The 22,628-nt window shown below is 46.2% G+C and overlaps 1 protein-coding gene and 1 long non-coding RNA gene across 2 annotated transcripts in view; one reads left to right on the top strand and one right to left on the bottom strand.

Moving 5' to 3' along the window:
• Positions 1 to 9,412, bottom strand: part of TMEM35B (transmembrane protein 35B) — a 33,757-nt gene extending 24,345 nt beyond the window's left edge. Inside the window, exon 1 of the mRNA XM_088451166.1 lies at positions 9,209 to 9,412. Within this exon, the coding sequence (XP_088307292.1) occupies positions 9,209 to 9,316 (108 nt within the window). The 5' untranslated portion in view covers positions 9,317 to 9,412. The remainder of the gene's footprint in view (positions 1 to 9,208) is intronic.
• Position 9,413: 1 nt separating this feature from the next.
• The window catches only part of LOC148500935 (uncharacterized), a 59,926-nt gene continuing 46,711 nt past the window's right edge, over positions 9,414 to 22,628 (top strand). Inside the window, exon 1 of the long non-coding RNA XR_015870101.1 lies at positions 9,414 to 9,770. This is a non-coding gene — a long non-coding RNA (uncharacterized LOC148500935). The remainder of the gene's footprint in view (positions 9,771 to 22,628) is intronic.

The raw sequence follows: 22,628 nt of genomic DNA on the forward strand, positions 1-22,628 counted from the left end.
AGGCACAGTGACAGAAATGGGGCGTGATATATAATACAACATACATATCCCTCCGCTAACTGCACATGATATCAGTACATTATAGCTGGAAGAGGATATCCTCGTTCACTTTCAGAAATGAGGAGTGTGAACGGAGCGTATGTGACCTCCCACAACACCGCAAGGGCTGTAGCAGAAGAACAGGTGTAGGAAAAAGGCTGACAGTCAGAAATGAAAGTACAGGCAAACAGCGCTAGCATTTAAGTCACATACAATGCACAGTTAACATCCTGCATTACAAGCACTGCGATCAACTACACAGACCAGAGCCTGGTAGGAAACAGTGCTGCATACACTGACCTTAATTGAAGGAGAGGTATGCAGGGGACCCGGACCACAATGGCACCTGTAACAGCTTCCAGCAGCATTTGTCATTCCCAGCACATGTAGTGAGAAAATGGCCACCAAGGAGCAGAGAGGAGGCGGGCCCGGGGGAGGAGCACTGACACAGCCCGCTCAGACCGCTGTGGAATGGCACTGGGGAGACGCCGGCTGTGAGACAGGGAAGGCGTTCTGACGCCGCGCTGTACCGCACATGCTGCGGACCGCTGTCCCTGGTGGTCTAGTGGAAGGCGCAGGATCAGTACCTGGCCCCACGCACAGCCGGTCCCCAGGGAGCCCCCTGCCTGGGGACCAAAAAGGACTGTTACCGGCGGGTGCTCACCGCGGGACCCCGCCGCTTACCTTGTCCCCCATGCATCCGGCCACAATCCAGGTAGCCGGGGTCACCGCTAGCTGTGACCCCAGCTACCAACCAGCATCCCCGGATCGGTACCGGCGTTCTGGTACCGACGGGGTGTAGGAGTGACAGCATGGACGTCAATATTTACTGTCCTATGCTGGAGCACTCTAGTTGTGCAGCCACAGCTGCGAAGAACTCTTCAGGGGCCTTGAAAAGACCCCCCTCTGTACGGTGCGACTGGTCCGGCCAAGCACCGACGAAAACTGAGTGGCCTGAGGCTCGGGGGCGGGGTGTAGGAGAGGGACCCCAGTGCATCCTGGGAGGATGAAAATTTAACTCTGTGGTGCCTGGATGTCTGCCGCCATCGCCTATACCCCAAGGTATCCTGTGGATACCCTATGGACCCTGCAGTAGAAATACACAGATAAAATATGAGATATGGTAAGAACTTACCTTTGTTATCTCTATTTCTACGAAGTCCATAGGGTTCCACAGGATACCTTGGGGTATAGGTGATGACGTCAGGCATCGGGCACCATAGAGTTAAGTTTTCAGTCCTCCCAGGATGCACTAGGGTCCCCCTCCTATACCCCGCCCCCGAGCCAAGGCATCTCAGTTAGTTACCAAGCCATAGGCCGGAGGAAGAGAAGGAAGAGAGAGAAAAAAGATCTGGACACACACAAGAATCACATTCTCACCAGAGGGAGACGGAAAAAACGGTGACCAGAGTAAAGCCCATCTGCAGCACAGGTGCGACAGGGCGGGAGTCCTGTGGAACCCTATGGACTTCGTAGAAATAGAGATAACAAGGGTAAGTTCTTACCATATCTCATATTTTCTACTTCAGGGTCCATAGGGTATCCACAGGATACCTTGGGGATGTCCCAAAGCAGTATCCTTTAAGGGTGGGGACGCTCCTGTGCTGAAAGGATAATCCGCCGCCCGAAGGAAGCATCCTGAGAGGCGAAGGTGTCAAACCTGTAATACCTCACGAAGGTATGGACAGAGGACCACGTAGCAGCCTTGCAGATCTGGACCGCAGAGGCACCACGTCGAGCTGCCCACGAAGGACCCACAGACCTAGTGGAATGAGCCTTCACAGAAGGAGGAACCGGCAGGCCTTCCTGAAGATAAGCTTCAGAAATAGCCATACGGATCCAGGCTGCCAAAGTTTGCTTTGAAGCAGGCCAACCCTTTTTACGTAAGCCATAGAGGACAAACAAGGCGTCCGACTTCCTAAACGAAGAAGTGCGGTCAACATAAGTCCTTAAGGCCCGCACAACATCCAAAGTGGCCTCACCCACTGAAAGGCCAGGTGACTTAAAGGCCGGAACAACTATTTCCTCGTTAACATGAAACTGGGAAACAACTTTGGGAAGAAATTCAGGACGAGTGCGCAGCACTGCCCTGTTCCCATGAAAAATCAAGAAAGGGGGTCCACAAGAGAGAGCCCCTAAATCAGAAACACGTCTGGCCCAAGCTATGGCCAGAAGGAAAACAGTCTTAGCTGTTAAGCCATTTAAGATCCACTGAGCCCAGTGGTTCAAACGGCGGTCCTTGGAGAGCCCTCAGGACCACAGTCAAGTCCCAAGGCGCCACAGGTGGAACAAAAGGCGGCTGAATACGCAGAACGCCCTGCATAAAGGTGCGTACATCTGGGATTGTAGCAATCCTACGGTGAAACCAGACAGGGCCGAAACCTGTACCTTCAAAGAAGCAAGGCGAAGCCCATTGTCTAGTCCCGCCTGTAGGAAGGCGAGTACCCGAGACAGACGAAACTCCCGCGGTGCATAACCTCTCGGTCGACACCACTGGAAGAACGTATGCCACACGTGATGGTATATTCTCGCGGAAGACGGTTTCCGAGCTCTTAGCATGGTCCGCACTACAGAGCTGGAAAACCCCCTGGACCTTAACATGGCCGTCTCAACAGCCACGCCATCAAAGACAGCCGAGTCAGGTCCGGGTGAAGCCAAGTACCCTGTGACAGAAGGTCCGGACGTAGCGGCAACCGCAGAGGACTGTCCATGGACAGACCCTGAAGATCTGAGAACCAGTGCCGTCTGGGCCATGCGGGAGCTATCAACAGAAGCGTCCCTCCTTCCTGTTTGAATTTCCGGATTACCCGTGGAAGGGAAACCGGAGGAAAGAGATAAGCAAACCGGAACGTCCACCAGACGGACAGAGCATCCACCAGAGACGCCTCTTCGTCTCTTGTGCGAGACCCGTACACCGGCAACTTGTTGTTGTGCCGGGACGCCATGAGGTCGATCTCTGGAAGACCCCACCTGTCCACCAGCAGTTGAAAAACGTCCGGGTGCAGGGACCACTCCCCCGGATGAACGTCCTGGCGACTGAGAAAGTCCACCTCCCAATTTAGCACTCCCGGGATGAAGACCGCTGATATGGCCGGAAGATTGCGCTCCGCCCATACCAGGATCCGAGACACCTCTACGAGAGCCGCCCGACTTCGGGTTCCTCCTTGCCGGTTTATGTAGGCCACGGTGGTAGCGTTGTCCGACTGGATCTGCACTGGGCGACCCTGGAGAACCGGATGTGCCTGCTGGAGAGCATTGAAAACCGCTCGGAGTTCCAAGATGTTTATTGGAAGCTCCGCTTCCGCCGGAGTCCACCTGCCCTGGAACAAGTGTGGACCCGAAACTGCTCCCCAGCCCCGAAGACTGACGTCCGTCCGTCAACAGGACCCAATTCGCCACCCAGAACGGACGACCCCTGTTGAGATGGGTCGTCTGCAACCACCAGGCAAGGGACAGGCGAACCTCCGGAGTGAGCACTATTGACTGGGATTTCAGAGACTGAGGCAGTCCATTCCATTTGGACAGGATCAGGTGCTGCAGAGGTCTTGAGTGAAACTGGGCATATTCCACCATGTCGAATACCGACACCATGGAGCCCAGTAACCTCATCGCCGAGTGCAGAGACACCTGGCGGCTCTGCAGACAACTGCGTACCCTCGACTGTAAGGCAGCGATCTTTTCCCCCGTCACAAAGATCGTTTGCTGTCCCGAGTCCAATAAGGCTCCGAGGTGCAGAATCCGCTGAGACGGGATCAGGGTGGACTTCTGCCAGTTTATCAACCAGCCGTGCCGTTGCAGTAGCGCAATGGTCAGGTCCAAGTGTCGGAGAAGGAGCTCCGGAGATCCTGCCACTAAGAGAAGGTCGTCCAAGTACGGCAACATGCGGACCCCCTGCAGCCGCAGGGAAGCCGCCATGACCGCCATCACCTTGGTGAAAACACGTGGTCTGATGGCGCAAAAGAATAGGGACATGCAGGTAAGCTTCCTGTATGTCCAATGACACCATGTAGTCCCCAGGTTCCAGCGCCAGAATGATGTACCGTAGGGTCTCCATCCGAAACTTCGGTACCCGCATAGCTTTGTTGAGCGCTTTGAGAGCTTTGAGGTTGAGAATCGGACGAAAGGACCCATTGGGTTTCTGCACCAAAAAGAGATTGGAATAGAAACCCTGGCCCCTCTGGGAGAATGGAACAGGCACTATAACTCCAGCCTGGAGCATAGTGTGCAAAACCTTCTGCTTTGGTGATTCCCACTTAGCAAAATAATTGTCCGCAAACGGATACGCCACTGCTAAACGCCTTTGAGGCCGATATCGTTTGCCTGGCTGTTTCCACGCTTCCTCTAGGTGGTCAACTAATTGTCCCGAAAGAGGAAACACTGTGTCATCTCCTTTAACCTCTTTGAAATAGGCGTATTTGGACTTAGATACCGGAGGTTCCTCATCCTCAATAACTAAAGCAGTCCGGACTGCACGAATAAGGCCAGGTATATACACCTTAGTCTTAGCATCCGACTCTTTAGGACGGAGAGGTTCCTGGTCAGAAAGATCCAGAATCTCCCCATCATCGGACGTCCCGTCGTCTTCCTCATAAGGAGCGGACTGAGACGCCACCGGCCGCTTGTGGGGCCGCATCACAGACTCCCCCTGCAACACGTCTGACAACTGCTGTACAGAGCTTGTTAACTAATTAACCCACGCAGGCTCATGAGAGACCTGAGGAGGGGTAATAGGGAGACCGTGGGGTACCATTAATTGTCTCGGGAAACCCTGCATGGGTGACGACACCACCGACTGCTGGGACAATCCCATCTGAGTGAATGGAGGCTGCGGAGCTAACTGGCCCACGAGGGTTATAAGCGCCTTGGCGAAACAAGCCCAGGGCGGCTCCTGTACCGGTGCTGTGACCGTAATAGGTCGCGTCAATAAATAACACGGACGGCATAGCCCTTCCGCGCTACCCTCCCCCTCCGCTATAGGTGCCTTACACGTAGCACACCGAAACTGTACAGGGAAATCACTCTCAGACAAAATGGTAAATATGTGACCCCTCTCAACAATACTTGTTCGTATAGTGAGAGACCACCCTGCAGCACCGCACCACAAGGGCTTTAGCAGAAAGACAGGGACAGTAATAAGGCTGACAGTAATAGAAGTACAGGCAGCAGCGCTAGCACAGTCACATACAATGCAAAGAAAAATCAATTCCTGCACTATCAGCGCTAATTCTCAACTACCCAGACACAGAGTCTGGTAGGACACAGCGCTGCATACACAGACCTGTACCAAATCGGAGGAGAGGTATGCGGGGGGACCCAGACCACGATGCCTCTGATTCCAGCAGCGTTCACCATGCGGTTGTGAAGATGGCCGCCGAGGAGCTTAGAGGAGGCTGGCCTGGGGGAGGAGCGCTGCCACAGGGCCAGTCGGCGTGTGCAGAGAGGGCTGTGTGCAGCGGGGGAGGCGCCGGCTGTGAGACAGGGAAGGCGCGCTCCCCTGGCATGCATTTAACCCCCGGGACGCCGCAGCGCTACCGCTCTGCTGCGATCCGCTGTCCCAGGGGGGTAGTGGAAGCGCAGGTTATATACCTGGCTCCACGCTGCAGCCAGTCCCCAGGGAGCCCCCTGCCTGGGGACTCTGGACCATGTTACAGCGGGGACCCACCGCGGGACCCCGCTGCTTACCTTGCTGTCCCCCTTGATTCCGGCCATGGTCTTGAACATCTGGGGTCACCGCTAGCTGTGACCCCAGATGTCTACCAGCATCCCCGGATCAGTACCGGCGTTCTGGTACCGGCGGGGGTGTAGGGAAGACAGCATGGACGTCAGGACTGACTGTCCATGCTGTACTTCCAGATGCGCAGCCACAGCTGCTTGAAGAAAACTTCAGGGGCTCTTCTTAGCCCCCACTCCAACAGGTGCACCCGACTCCGGCCGGGCACCAAACTAAACTGGGATGCCTTGGCTCGGGGGCGGGGTATAGGAGGGGGACCCTAGTACATCCTGGGAGGACTGAAAACTTAACTCTATGGTGCCCGATGCCTGACGTCATCACCTATACCCCAAGGTATCCTGTGGATACCCTATGGACCCTGAAGTAGAAAATAAATTATAAAATGACCATATGCGCATATGTAAAAGTGAATAATATATAATTTAAGAAACGTGTAAGAATTGTAGTGTTCCCGCAAGTTTTTGTGGGTTGCTGCACCCTGACCGATTTTAAAAGGGCAAAACGTGCCCTGTCCTTTTATTGGGGCTCCGATAAAACAGCATGCCCTGAGTCTTCTCCATGCACAGGTCGCAGTTCTCGTTGTGGTGAACGATCGCCGCAGAATCTATTCACTCTGAAGGGAGAGCTTTGGTGAAGCCCAGCACGCCCCCAAGCATGACAATCTGGAGACGTATCATAAGGGCACGCCCCTCCCCGACCAGCCACGTCCACTTTTCAGGAGCTTGGCCGCCTAGGCGCAGAGACTCCCCCAGCACCCTGCCAGCAGTCTAGTAGGAAAGCTAAATTGTAATCATGAGTTTCCACATTAAAGATTCTTTATATGAATAAAATGAACTCTTTATCAGTCAGTGCAGGCAAATATTTGTGAAAATATGAAACTTCCTACACACAACAAAAAAGGATAATCTTCCACAAATGTAAGTGTGTTAATGTATCCAATCGTTGTTACACTATTGCCAGATTTGTACTTAAAGTGTAGAATGAGTTCCATCACCTGGGTGGATTCCAAGGGGAACGTGCAGCACAACAGATCAATGATTAAAGGCATCGATTTCAACCGCAGCCGGAAACCCACTGGACCCCACAACCTCGGTACATGCAATATTACAGGATTCCTCTCCCTGTGGACAAAGATGATACAGAGGCGGCTACATATTTGGCTGCAGCAACAATCGGCACCCACAGTGCCAGAAGTTAAGGACATTCTTATGCCCTTCCAGTATTTCTACCAGCTTAAGTTTAAAGGTTGTTACTCCATACCACTGTGAGTACTTGTGCTATTGAGCAGTAATCTGCATTTGTATCTCCACCTTGGCTCTATATACTCACCATCAGTCCAGGTGATTGAGTTTCTTGCTCTATCACTTTGAACATCACAAAGACAGGCTTCTTTAACTTCCCCGTCTCTGGATGTGATTTTTAATACAACCCTGCAGTACAGAATTTCTTATTGCTGCGAATAGTGGCGATAAGAAATTCTATTTAGTGGGTATAAAACCCGATGAATAATATATATGCCCTAAAGGAGATCTAAAACAAGCAAAAAACTTTATTTGCTGTAAGTGTACCTCGGTCACAATGAAGACAACCATTTGGGGGCTGAACCAAAAGTCATGAGAAATTTCCAAATCGATTCACTATTATATATATGGAGTGCAAACATTACACAGCTTTTTACAGATAATATTTAGTCATTCACATCAGTCTCTGCCCCAGAGCACAGAGGAAACCCACTCAAACACAGTGAGAACATACAGAGTCCACACAGATATGGCTCAGAATGCAACCCATGACCCTTGTACTGTGAAGAAGCAATACTAACCTTTACGCCACCATAATTCACGATTTCAATCATATCGTTAATATCGTGCATTTTTTTGGTTATTTCCAACCCACTAACGACCTGCGATGTGCGGGCACGTATGGACGATAACGATATCGTCCATCGCCTGTGCATGGAGGCCAACCTGATCGATATCGACTAGGTTACTATAGGGACCCGCGTTGTTGGGTTGGTGGTGTGCTGGATGAATGATATTGATCATCATGCACTCCGGGAAGGTGCAGGACGATCAGTCAGCGATATTGTTATCGCTGACTGATCGTACCGTGTGTACGCACCATTAGACAGTAGAAATATATGTGCATATTTAACAATACAAGCAAAATGGCAGCATACACTCATTAAAAGAACAGAATGCAAAAATAAATAAATCTGATTTACTGTTCAGATGGGATGCAGTCAGCATCCCGGCAGTCAGAATACCAGCGCCGGAATCCAGAAGCCAGACCGCTGACATGCCGAAGGTAAGTATTAGGGTTAGGCACTATGGGGAGGGTTAAGTTAAGGCTGTGGGAGGGGATGGTTAGGATACTTATCTCATTCTGTCAGTATTCTGACTACCAGCATCCCGACCGCAGGGATCCTGTACCCAACCCGTTCAGAATACCTTTGTTGAAGACCAACCTAACATCAAAGCATCACTTAATTCCCAAAGTGCTATCTGGTTTTATTTTCTCAATACACTATTTAATTGTACAACATCTGTGTCATATTTTCTTCCCACCTGATATTTGTACAGAACTAGTTTATGTGAGGCAATAGTTCATAGTCTCTCAGACTTTAGCCTATGTTTAATAGTCTGCCAGGTAGTCAGTATCTGACTCATACCCCTGAATTGTTAAGATCAGAGATCAGTCTGAATAGAAAATAAATCGGAATCCTTCCTAGACATATAACGTTATATGAAGGTGCACAGTGCCTGTGCTGGTGTGACAGAAATGTACATAATGGAAGCTAGTGCCTTCCCCTCTATACTGCCTAGCAATGCAGTCCTCAGTCCCCACCTAGTCCTGGCTCCTACAGGCGACCACAGGAGGGAAGGGAACTCCTGCAGCAGGCTATAGCTAGGGACTCCGGCATAAATCGCCGGGAGGGGCTGTCTGGCAGTAACGTTACATATAATGGCCTGTGGCAGTGACTATACTAAGAGTAGCCGGCTGCTGCCAACCATAGGATGCGATTTTCAAAGTTTGTTTTGCTCATTTCCGCTTCTAGCAGCACAACAACGACATCGATCTAGCCCGGTAGTTACCACTGTATAGGACTAGGAGCATGTCTCGCTACAAGTGTGGCTGCAGGGTAAACAAATACTACATTAGAAGATCTACTTACGGTTATAACAGTGAAACATGTGTAACACAGGAGAGCACTGAGTAACACCTGCCTCCCCGGCCTAGTACTCAGACTGGTTACCAGGCTGCTATTATAGCTAGCGGTATAGTGAGCATGAGATTAGCATGTTCTAGTCATGTGTGTGTGTGTATGTGTGTGTATGTGTGTGTGTATGTGTATGTGTGTGTGTGTGTGTATATGTGTGTATATGTGCTGGGTCTGCAATTGTCACAGAGCCGCATATAACGCGGCCCAGCACTCACCATCTTCTCGTACACCTCTGCTGATATCTGATCAGTCAGTTTGAACACTCCGGAGAGGGCAAAAAAGAGCCCCAAAATGACTCTGATAGCAGTGAACAGAAAGGCCATTGCTGCTGCTCTGTCAGTCCCCTCCCGCTCACTGATTCTGTCTAACAACAACGGACGGAGCCGAGCATGCAGCAATGCATTCCAGGAGGAGGAGGAGGAGGAGACAGCAGCGGCCTCTCCCGCCCCTCACACAAGTCCTCCTCTCATGTTGTACTGTTGTTTCTACAAAGCAAAAACAACAACCAGCCCAGCCCAGTGCCTGGCCTACCCGGCTGCTGGTCTGCACAGGTAGATAATGCACCTACAGTACCAGCTCTTCCCATCCCAGCCCAGTGCCTGGCCTACCCGGCTGCTGGTCTGCACAGGTAGATATTGCACCTACAGTACCAGCTCTTCCCATCCCAGCCCAGTGCCTGGCCTACCCGGCTGCTGGTCTGCACAGGTAGATAATGCACCTACAGTACCAGCTCATCCCAGCCCAGTGCCTGGCCTACCCGGCTGCTGGTCTGCACAGGTAGATAATGCACCTACAGTACCAACTCTTCCAACTCATATCAATGTGTTTCTTTATATTATATAGTCCTTGATAATTTAGTGTTCAAATGTTTCAGGTATTCCTATGGATTTCTCCTGTTTACTACTATTTACAATCTGTTATTTAGATTGGAGGTTAAAATATACATTACATTATGCCTCTAAACATAACATCACTTCCTGGGACATAATATTACAACATTTACATAATTTTCTTTTCTTTCTACCGACATGGCAGAAACTAAAGTGCTTACACCACCATCATACAGGCAGCAGCTTGTTAACATGGAGTAATAAAAGGGATGATGTAGAATTGATAACAAAATGGGTGTAAATTACTTTATTAAAAAAAAAAAAAAAAGATTAATGCAAAAGTAAAATGCTTTCTCCCGCAGTCCCTCCACCTCTACGGTTATAGGGTTTGCAGTATCTTGCTGTCGGCATAGGCACATGTGTGCGTTTGCTTTCTTTAGGATGCACATAGGGGTACATTTACTAAGAATCGTTTTTGGTCGATTTGCTGTATTTCTGGAAATGTGATTTTGTAAATCAGATATTTACTAAAGCCCAAATCGATGGCAACTCACAGGTTAAACACAACTTAATCAGTGATGTGCGGTCATGTGAGGCAGAGCCTTTCCTGTCATGCTTCAGCAAACTCCAGAGTTTTGAACTAGAAAAATTTCAAGAAAATATTATAAATATCTTCTTTGTATTATTCTTATCCTTTTTCTAGACAAAACTCTGGAGTAAAAAGTGTATGGCAGGTGAGGCACTGCCTCCCCTGTCTACCTTTTCCACACATCCCTGATCAAAACACACCAAATTTCCAGCACTATATACTGCTGCACCTCTGTATAATTCCCTCATGAACCCTCGGTATTATTGTTATCGAAATATAGATTGTTTTTATTTAATATTTTTGCTTTCCATTAAATTTATTGCAAATGCTGTTTTATAAGCAAAATGGACTATGTAAAAATATAAATAATCACCTGCGCCCTCACACTGGAGGAAGGCAGCTTGTACCTAAGTGATAAACACCAAATCACAGAAATAAATATTGTAAAAAGGTTTAAGCACTTTACCTCAAAAAGATACAATAGGAACCCGATTTAATGGTGAGAATAATAAATAAGGTATATCCAAAATCTTAATGCACATATATAGGAAAAATATGATTGAAAATAATATTAATTTCTAAATAGTCACGTGTTTTGAGGAAGAAAATTTCCTCTGGATGAGCTTCACAAACGATGATGTAAATAATAGTCTCAAATAGTAGTCTCCACAACAAATCCAATATTAATCCACTCCTGAATCCTCCAATGTAATTAAAATATTCTCCACACTACGTGTCCCTTCATGTCCTATTGTTCCTCATAGGGTTAACATAGAAAACACAAGGGGAACACATATCTAGTGTAAAACAGTATTTATTTCAGATAAAAAAACACACATAAAAAGTGGCTGCGTACCATATGAGTCCTTTTTTGGAAAATGTACAATATGATGCATATAGGGGAAATTTACATTAGCTCCCCCTACTGAGCTGTACCTTCTTTTTTAAGATATGGCTGTTGCTGTCACCAATCACTCCACCAACGCGTTTCAACCTGCAGTAGGTCTTTTCCAAAGTGTATGTTAGTTAGAAAAGGATTCCGTTTTATAAGGATTCAGTTCTCCGCCTACTTCCTGTTCTCAGATGGGCGGGTTTAGATATATTTACTCCAAACAGTACAGAAAACTCCCCAAATATAGGTCAATGTGTACCGCTACTTGGGTGGTACATTCATCTAAAACGAGGCCATCCAGCACCACATACTCGCTTAATAAGATTTTAATCATCGCCGGAGGCCTTTCCATGTATTTAGCCTGCTCTCTGTTGTGCATTCCAGGCAATGTGGCGCACGTGATCCTGGAAGTGATGTATCAGAGGGGATTAGAAATGTGCAGCACTAACTTGTGCGTTCCAAACAAATGGAACGCATGGTGCACGTGATCCCCGATAATAACATAGCGGGAAGGATTTAGGATAGTGATGTGCATGCCAGCACTATATTATGCCACTCTCCTGTTAGATACATTATTAATTATATGTCTTAAATTAGTTAAAAGGTATATATTGTAATCCATCCATACTATACATATTTGTATGGCATTCAATGTGCAAATAGTCAATATATAAAGAGATATTAGTAAAAAGTGTCTTCATGATAACTAAAACCATATAACATCATATTAAAACACTATGTATATATAAAATATGCATGTAAAAATACCTAAAAACAACAGTCCAGATACTATAAAAAACTAAGTAAGGGTTTTAAAATCATAAAACCCACTTCAACTCAAACTCAGTATTTAATCCTCATGGTTGTAATGTTTTAATGTCATATATGGATTTTATTTCGGTTTTAGCTAAAAAAAAGTTTCCGTACCTTTTGGTGCACCAATTCCCGTCCACTTTTTTAATACCAATAATGCTCTTAATATTTATTATTGAGCAGTTGTATTTTTCAAACAAAGTGTTTGGAAAGAGAGTGGTTGGCAAAACCTTTTTTGATATTCTGCAGATGTTCTGCCCATCTGTCTCTGAGTCTCCTTGTGGTTTTTCCAATATATTGGAGGCCGCACGAGCACTCAATTAAATAAATACAATTGGTGTTGTTGCACGTCATAAAATCATAGATTTGAAAAGTTTGTTTTGTGGCATGGGAAGTAAATTCTTACATTTTTGTAGCTTGGTTATTATGAGAAATACAAACATTACATGACCCACAGCAGTGGAACCCTTTCGTTTTTATTGGAATTGGCGCACCAAAGGTACGGAAACTTTTTTAGCTAAAGCTGAAATTAAATCCATATATGACATTAAAATATTACAACCGTGGGGATTAAATACTGATTTTGAGTTGAAGTGGTTTTTATGATTTTAAAACCCTTATTTAGTTTTTTATAATACAGGTATCCAGACTGTCGTTTTTAGGTATTTTTACATGCATCTTTTATGATATTTTTTATGATATTTTATATATTCCTAGTGTTTTAATATGGTGTTATATGGTTTTAGTTATCATGAAGATAACTACTAATATCTCTTTATGCACTTTATATATTGACTATTTGCACATTGAATGCCATACAAATATGTATGGTATGGATGGATTATGATGTATACCTTTTAACTAATTTAAGACAAATAATTAATAATGTATCTATCAGGAGAGTGGCGTAATATAGTGTTGGCATGCACATCACTATCCTAAATCCTTCCCGCTATGTTATTATTCGGGGTCACGTGCACCATGCGTTCCATTTGTTTGGAACGCACAAGTTAGTGCTGCACATTTCTAATCCTCTTCGATACGTCACTGCCGGGGGTCACGCGCGCCATGTCCTGCGTCCCATAGCCTGGAACGCACGACGGAGAGCAGGCTAAAGGCATGGAGCTGCCTCCGGGACAGGAAGTGATGCTGTGCGTTCCAGAGAGTGGAACGCACAGTAATAATTAAAAGCCTATTAAGCGAGTATGTGGTGCTGGATGGCCTCGTTTTAGGGGAATATAACACCCAAGTAGCGGTACACACTGACCTATATTTGGGGAACGTTTTCTGTACTGTTTGGAGTTAATATATCTAAACCCGCCCATCCGAGAACAGGAAGTAGGCGGAGTACTGAATCCTTATAAAACTGAATCCTTTTCTAACTGACACACACCTTGAAAAAGACCTACTGCAGGTTGAAACGCGTTGGTGGAGTGATTGGTGGCAGCAACAGCCAGATCCTATAGAAGAGAAGGTACAGCTCAGTAGGGGGAGCTAATATAAATTTCCCCTATATGCATTATATTGTACCTTTTCCAAAAAAGGACTCATATGGTATGCAGCCACTTGTTATGTGTGTTTTTATCTGAAGTAAATACTGTTTTACACTATGGATGTGTTCCCCTTATGTTTTCTATGTTAACCGTACGAGGAACAATAGGACATGAAGGGACACGTAGTGTGGAGAATAGTTTAATTACATTGGAGGATTCAGGAGTGGACTAATATTGGATTTGTTGTGGAGACTACTATTCGAGACTATTATTTAAATCATTGTTTGTGAAGATCATCCAGAGGAAATTTTCTTCCTCAAAACACGTGACTATTTAGAAATTTATATAATTTTTAATACTATTCCTATATATGTGCATTAAGATTTTGGATATACTTTATTTATGATTCTCACCAGTTAAATTGGGTTCCTATTGTGTCTTTTTGAGGTAGAGTGCTTGAACCTTTTTACTTTTTGTTGGACTATGTGTATGTAATATCAACAATATTTCAGGCTATAAAACGAGGAGCTTAGAGGGAAGGCTCATGATTATGTTTCCCTTCATGTTATGTTACAGTTCACAGTGCAAGCAAGCTGCCTTGAAATGTATCACATCCAGAAAACGTCACCACATTTCAAAAATACATATTCAAACAGAAAAATAGGATAAACACAGAGCAAGGCGCTCGAGTAGAACAAAAACATATAAACAATACATTCCTTTTTCAAGAATCGGTGGATAGTGGTAATTGTAGATCAACTTCTCTCTATTCCTTTCAGATTTTCTTTTTTTTTCCTCGTGTTTATGTCATAGTAAAGACAAATAAAAACATCCAATGTGTAGAAATGTCTTTAGATGCAAAACTGAGTTATCAATTTCAACCCTCGTGGTATCCAAGAAAAAGTGATGTTGTTAGAAGAATTAAGCGTACCCTAACTTACACCCTGAATGGTGGTATCATGTGTATCAAGGTTTCTTTTAATGTCGGAGCTCCCAAACAACCAGGATAATCTGTTTGTGTATATATGTAGGTAATAATCAAGCGTACTCTACTCACTGTAGGTGTAGGAATTAGTCAAGCCCTTAAAGGATTCTTTGGCATGCACTCTATTTTCAGGTAACAATGGGCGTACCCCACTCACTATAATTCAGGTGGTTGGAAGCCTATCAAGGTTTCTTTAATGGTGTCCCGGATACATTTCCGTATGGTCTACACCACTTCTCAGTGGTAAAATACCCTAAAAACATCCAAAGGTAATAAAAATGAAATGTATTCAAATCAATTCCCATAAATAGGAACATTAAAAACCAAAGATATGGGGGGCGTGGCCTAGCTGTCAACCAGGGTGGACGTGTCTCACAGAAGCTGTAGCATTTATACCCCCAAAAGTGCCCGTTTATAGAGATCTGTCCCAGCTGCTTTGGCCCTTGAAGCAGGCTAAGAGCTCTGGATGATCTTGGGTACCTGCAGCTGCCTTTCTGTGCCCCCTGCTCCCTCCTGCACATGGCGGCCTCTCAAGCAGCATGACTCCCTGCTGCTGTCCCCGGTGGGCTCCTGCATCCATCTGCCGGATGGCTGCGATATCATTGCCCTGACCCACGACTCCTGCTCATTACAGTCTCCACCTCACTGCTTACTGGTGGCCTGCAGAGTGGATACGCGATTGTGGTGCTCCCTGCCGGGGATATCTGGTTCTTGGCGTACACCTTCTCCAGTGACCCCGGGAACCTGTAGGGCCAGTCAGCCAGGGTTTTGTACATGCTGAGCACTGGATTGCGGCTCTGGATTACTGCAGCTATCCTACATCTTGCTGAGCTGCAGCTTGCTGCCTTCCCCAGTGGGATCCATCAAGACTCCCCTCTTCAACCCAGGTACTGTGCAATTCATTACTTACTTTCTCCTGGAACATAGTTGTTTCTCCCTCTCAGCAGCATCTGAACTCCATGGACAATACCCATCTATCTGTCCCATTTCTATGGTTCTCTCTGCTGGACACTGTACCCCCACCACAGCACTCTTATTACTATACCCTCCTTTCACTCTGGTTCCGTTGCAAGGGTGAGACAAGTCAGACTCCCACAGCAGTACAAATGCCTTAACTATTGAGTGTCGCTTCCTGAGCTTCGTTCTCCTAGCAAGTTTACCCTTCATTTGCTGTATTATTGGAACACGTCTTTGTTTTTTTATCGCTATGCATAAAGCCCAGCCCCCTCCATTCTACTGACTCCGACATGGGCCAAGAGGAAGCATTGGCTACCAAGAAAGATATCTCTGATCTCAGGACTCTATTTGTGACTCTTAACAACACCCTTACCGCTGAATTTCACAAGATGGTAGTCAAACTGAAGCAGGACATCTCATCTTGATAAACGCACTACAGCATTAGAAGCCACCACCTCCCATCTTTCCACTTTCAAATCTGAAACCTGCAGAGACTTGGACTATCTTAGCCATGAACTTTATTTTTTAAAAGAGAAGAATGCGTACCTCGAGTACAGTGAACGACGCAATAACCTCGTTCGGAAAATATCAGAATCAGTTGGAGCCTTCAGGCCTCACCTCTTATCTCACCTGTTTTTTGTATCAATGATGCCTTCCTTGTCACCTTCAGATATAGGCATTGAGCGTGCACACCGTGCCCTACGCCCCAAACCTAAATACTCTGAACCTCCTAGAGATCTTGCCCCTACTAGCATAGCCAAATGTAGTGATCTCCTGGAAGATTACTCATGCCCTCCAAGAACATGGCTACAAATATCGTTGGGGGATTTTCGTCGAGGTCATCAACGTGTTATCCGATCCCCAGACGAAGACAAAGAACTGCTCCCAACAGTTGAATCTGCGCTCTGCTCCTCCTGACCCCTTCCGATTGTTGGGGAAGACGACCCAATTACCTGAAATGTCCCCATGTTGTCCGTTATGATCTATACAAATATATGCCTCCTCATGTTGCAGAACTCTTTGGGGCATGGTGGTACCGCCACTGATTATGCCTCCCTTTTTTGCCATGTTGCAGTATGTGTCCTATGTACCCCTGTAAACCTGGGAATCTCTTGTCTTAGTACTGCCTGTTTAACCATTACATTTTGTATTTCCTATTATACCACTGTTTGACTGACTGTTCTATATTGTTTTTTATGTTTGTACTTGCTACATTCTGTTATATTTTATGGCTCTGGAAGCGTTGTTCTATGTGTCGGTTCTTTTATCTGTCTATGTCTTCCCTTATTTTTAGGGTGTTTCTAAACTGTCTCTGCTAGACACCTCCCTTAACTACCCTGTGGGAGCTTTTTTCTCACGCCCTACCCAGAGCCCCACCTCCTTTAGGGTGCTCTAACTGTGTGGCTGGTCTCCCTCCTTGCGAGGTCCCTGTCCATATTCCCTGTCTTTTTTTTTCTTTTTCCTTTTTGTAATTATTTCTCTTTGCAGCTTGTTTGCAGCTTGTACTTCCCTATCTTTTCTTTTTACCATGCTGCTCTCTATTTTGACGCAGAACGCCAATACTCCACAGAAGCGCTCTATGCCCATTCTTATTCTGCTGCAGACATTGTTTTCTTGCTGGAGACACATTTTAAGCAGACGGGCCATCCATCGTCTACTCTACAGTTCCCGACAGCTCACTATTTGAACCATAGGTGTCACAAACTCTCGGACGGATTGTGGATGCGACCCATATTCAGGGAATTGGCTTGACCTATACCTAAGGCGTGGAGTCTAATGTGCCGGCAGTATTCACCAGGGACCCTCGCAAGAAGGTATGGACTTGACTGCATCCGACACACAGGTCACGGCCCTCAGGTTAGGTTTCCCTATACAGTTGCTGGTGAACTTTGGTTGGAGTGCAGGAGACTTTAGCATAGTCGACGAGCCGGGTCAAAAGCAAACAGGCGAGACGGTACCAAGGAGCAGACGTAACGGGTCACAGGGAGTAGCCGAGGTCAGAACCCGATATCAACACAGAGCCAGGGGTCAGACAGATTCGGAGTCACAAACAAGCCAAGGTCAGAACTCAGAACCAATAATCAGGATATGCACAGGAATGCTGGAGTATGGTAATGGAGCCTAAATTCTTGCACAGGAGTGCTCCCATAGGCTTCCTTAGATAGGCAGGGCTTGAATTGGCGCCTTCTGTGATTACACCTAATTGGTGTACATGGCCCTTTAAATATCTTCTGGCCGGCGCGCGCGCCCGTAGGGAGCCACGGCCGCCCCCACCATGCCGCCAGAAGGAAGAACTGCACGGCAGCGGTGCTTGGGATTCCCCGCCCGCTGCCCTATCATGGACCAGCGCTGCTGGACCCGGTAAGAGCGTGCCGGTGTCCGGCGCGCTGTGACAATAGGTCAAAGTGTTGTGGGGTGACGATCCTGATTCGTAACTCTGTACATTTTACTCTGCTTGACTCACTCCATGATGAGAATGGCCGCTTCCTTATGCTGAAGGGTCACCTCAGAGGGAGAGACATCACCTTAGCAACAGTGTATGCTCCAAATTCAGGTCAGTCTGCTTTTTGCCGTAGTTTATTTTTAGAGCTCCATAATTTCCGCCATGGGGAGATCTTATTAAGGGGTGACTTCAACGCAATTCTCTCGCATGCCCTGGATTATTCAGGTAGCTCCCCTCACCTTTCCTGTATGGCTAGCTCCAAGACTTTGGGGCAGCAAATGGCCAAGGCTGGTCTGTTTTGATTCCTGGTGAGCTCTCTATCCCTCAGCTAGGGACTATACCTTTTATTCCCACCCACATGACTCCTACTCTAGGATATGCTCCTTTTCTTTGACTAACTCTCTTGTGGATTCAACCATTTATGCCAACCCTTGGTCTGACCACTCTGCTTTAGTGGTTTGATTAGATCCGGATAGCCCTTCCAAGCATGGACGTCACCATGCTTGGAAGGGCACTTCTGGAGGCTTAATGATATACTTGTGAAGCTCCCAGATTTTCAGGCAATATTAATTACGAAATTGAATGAATACTTTGAGGCCAATACTACCCTGATGTTTCTGTGGGGACAGTGTTGGAGGCTTGTAAAGAAGTGATTAGGGGGGAAATTATTAGATATGCCTCTCATCGTAAGAAAATTCAACTTGCTCCAGTGTCGAATTTGACTTATTGGATTCGACAGCCGGAAGAAGAACATAAATGCACTCATTCTGCTTCGATATTGAGGCAACTTGATAAGGCCAGGGACGAGTTGCGCAATATCCTAATTTTAAAAAAAAAAAGTCTTTGCTAGCTCGGGCAAAAATGCTACGAAAAAGTCAACAAAATGGATACCCTATTATGCACTGCTCAAGCAATAGTTTTTAAGAAATGTAGTTCAGGTAGATTATCTTATGATCCTAGCGTTATTAATCAGACATTCAAAGACTACTATGCAGCATTATATAATCTGCCCGCATTCTCTGATCCTTCTACATCTGCTCAGCACTGTAAGGAGTATCTTGAATCATGTACTCTGCCATCCATTAGCTCCCATACAGCGCTTAGTCTTGGTCGGGATATTTCGGTAGAAGAAGTCACTCAGGCTCTTAAAACCCAAAAGCCTTGGAAGGCCCCTGGCCCAGATGGTTTCCCGATGATTTATTATAATTTCTTTGGGACCACCTTAATCCCTCGTCTAACAAAATTATTTATCTCTAATTTAGAGGGGTCTACCAAATCCAAAATCATTGTCATCCCTAAGCCTGACAAGGATCATACCTTGTGCTCTAACTTTAGGCCCACTTCCCTCTTGAACACGGACATCACATTGTTCACCAAGATTTTGTTGAATAGACTTAATGAGATTTTACCTGTACTAATCGATCTGCATCAAGTAGTTTTTATCCCTCATCACCAGGGACTGAACAATACTCGTAGAACCATCGATCTTATCCACAGTATCAATCACTCCCAGTTACCTTCGGTGATTCTGGCAATGCAGAGAAAGCATTCGACTGGGTTTCCTGGCCGTTCTTGTTCTACACCCTAGAAGCGTTTGGCTTCTGTGATCGATTTTTACATGCTGTCCAGTCTCTATCAAAATCCATCTTCTATGGTTACATCTAACGGTATTTGTTCGGATGTGTTCAGGTTGGGAAATGGGACTAGGCAGGGTGCCTCTTTTTCGCCTCTGCTTTTTGCACATTGTATTGAACCATTAGCTGCACACATTAGAGCTAATCTTAATATCACTGGAGTGTTCTTGGGGGCCATCAGTATAACATAACACTATTTGCTGATGATGTGCTTCTCACGCTGTCCAATCCGACTGTGTCTCTCCCATTCCTGTTTCAGGAACTACACCAATTTGGTGCTTTTTCAGGCTATAAGGTTAATAAAGAAAAATCTGAAGTGCTCTCTCTGCATGTCCCACGTCATCTTAGGGCTGGCTTGGAATTCACTTATAGATTCCTGAATATCGAATATTTGCAGGGCACCATCGAAATTTATATCACCAAACAATATTCCCATTTGTATCACACAAACTATACCCCCCTTCTTCAGAGCTACAGCAGGACATATCAACCTGGATATATCTTGAATTGGTAGGCTAAATTCAGTGAAAATGGATACACTCCCTAGAATTCTATATCTGTTCCAAACACTCCCTGTACCAGTCCCTATGCATGTACAACAATCCTTGCAAACTTTGTTTAGGTAGTTTATCTCCCCCAGTAAGTACAGGGCAAAAGAACCACGGTTGAGCCGTTTGACTTTGTCCATGTCTACGGATAGTGGCGGCTTAGGTCTTCCCTTGCTGCAGAATTATTATTATGCTACCCAATCGAAGCATATCATCTCATAGCACTCTCCCCCTGGTACAAAGGAATGGGTTGATATCGAAAGTGCTTCATCCCCAGATTTGGGAGTAGACTTTCTCCCTTGGCTACCGCTTATTCACAGACTGGCCTTGGCCTACGCTCACTCTTCTCTCCAATTTACATTGTCAACATGGGATGCAATTAATAGATGTTTCTCACTCACATACTACCCATTCCCCTTAAACACCTATTTGGAAACACCCTCTATTCCTTCCAGCAACTTGACTTTGATCTGGGATTACACATTTTGTGCACAATTCTGGAGAGTTTGCTCCAGCCACATTTGCAGACTTTCAGGAGCGCTATAACCTCCCCTCCACTCTTTACTACCCCTCCATACAGATCACCCACTTGAAGTCAATGGTGGGAACCACAGAATCACCTTTAGTAACCCTGCGTCTCTCACCATTGACTTCAATGGTGGGAGCCGTTCATTGGCTGGGAGAGGCGGGGGCTGACCTCTCAGCCAATGAACGCTCAGACACGGCCCTACAAAGGGAAGAGCCACGTCTGAGCTCTTCATTCAGGAATTAACAACCATCGTGGAAGTTACCTGTTGCGTGGCTCGGGTTTTCACGTTTTTTTTATTTTACAAAGACCTAGGATGTCTACAGGGAGAAGAAAACCGGTCCAGGTAATGTAGGTGAGTATGTGTGAGTATGTATGTATGTATTAAACGTATACAGTCACAGTGTGTGTATTGTGTTTATTTAAACATTTCCTTACAGGTACCAGCGGGCCCTTAATGCCATGCATGCTGGTACTTGTGGTTCTCAAAGTACCAGCATGCCGGGAAGGCTTACTGGTACCTGCAGTTCTACTCGTAAAGACAATGTTTACACTTATCTTTTTTACACTACAGTTACACTATCAACCCGCCACCCAACGCCCATGGGTGGCGAGTATAGCGGTGGGCTATCAGCCTAGGCCTAAGGTGCACTGGTGAGGGGTACCCCTTTATTGGAGGGGTCCTCAACTCCCCAGGGAGCCCCGGCCTGGGCTGACAAGCAGTCATGAGTAATAGGGAACCCGGTGATAGGGTTTCCCTGGTTGTGACATTACCCCCCTGCTAGAAAGGGTCCGGTGCTGGTTGTGGGAATTACAGGGGAACCCTACACATTTTTTCCCCTGTAATTCCAAAACCAGGACAGGATCTGAGCATGGTGCTGGTGGTGCTAAGTACAGGGGAACCCTACACAATTTTTTCCCTGTACTTACACTACCAGGACTGGCTATGAAAAGTCCGGGGCTGGTTGGGTATTTAGGGGGGGACCCCACGTCATTTTTTTTTAAACATTAACTCTTTACAAGCTTTTTACAGTAAGATACATGCATGCATCTCACTGATGTATGCATGTATCTGTGAAATCAAACTGATCATGCTGAAAACTAATGCATGAAGTTCTGTTCATTTGGGAATTTGCAGTTCGAGTTTGAGTTCGTTTTTCATTCAGTTTACAAATCGAGTAAAAGAAGGGATCCTATTGTCCTCTGTGAAAACATCGATGTTTTTCAGAAATTCGATTTAACTTCAAATTCCTTTTTCTGTTCGATTTGACATTCGATTTGGCCTTTAGTAAATCCCTTCATAATAAAACGAACCAAAATCAAATGCAAAATCGAACAGAAATCAAAATCGAACCATAGTAAAAATACCCCCTGGACTAACAACCCTTTCGAAGCGAACCTGGTGTCCTTTGCTAGATATATGTCACAAACTCTCAGACGGATTATGGATGCTGTCCGTATTCAGAGAGTTGGCTAGACCTATTCCTGAGGCGCAGAGTCTAATGTGCCGGCGGCTTTCATCAGGGTCCCTTGCAAACAGGTATGGACTTGGCTGCGTCCGACACACAGGTCGCGGCCCTCAGGTTAGGTTTCCCTATGCAGGTGCTGGCAAACTTGGTTGGAATGCAGGAGACTTTAGCATAGTCGACTAGCCGTGTCAGAACCAAACAGACGAGACGGTACCAGGGAGCAGATGTAAACGGGTCACAGGGAATAGCCGAGGTCAGAACCAGATATCAACGCAGAACCAGGGGTCAGGCAGAATCAGTCACGAACAAGCCAAGGTCAGAACCAATAGTCAGGATATGCACAGGAACACTGGAGTATGGTAATGGAGCCTAGATTCTGGCACTAGGTCAGAGTTCAAACCAAGCCCCAATCAATACTCCCTATTCTTGCACCTGCCACTTTAAAGTTTAAACCCT

The sequence above is a fragment of the Taudactylus pleione genome, unplaced genomic scaffold, assembly GCF_031769625.1.
Source record: "Taudactylus pleione unplaced genomic scaffold, aTauple2 ptg000539l, whole genome shotgun sequence".
Classification (NCBI taxonomy): domain Eukaryota; kingdom Metazoa; phylum Chordata; class Amphibia; order Anura; family Myobatrachidae; genus Taudactylus; species Taudactylus pleione.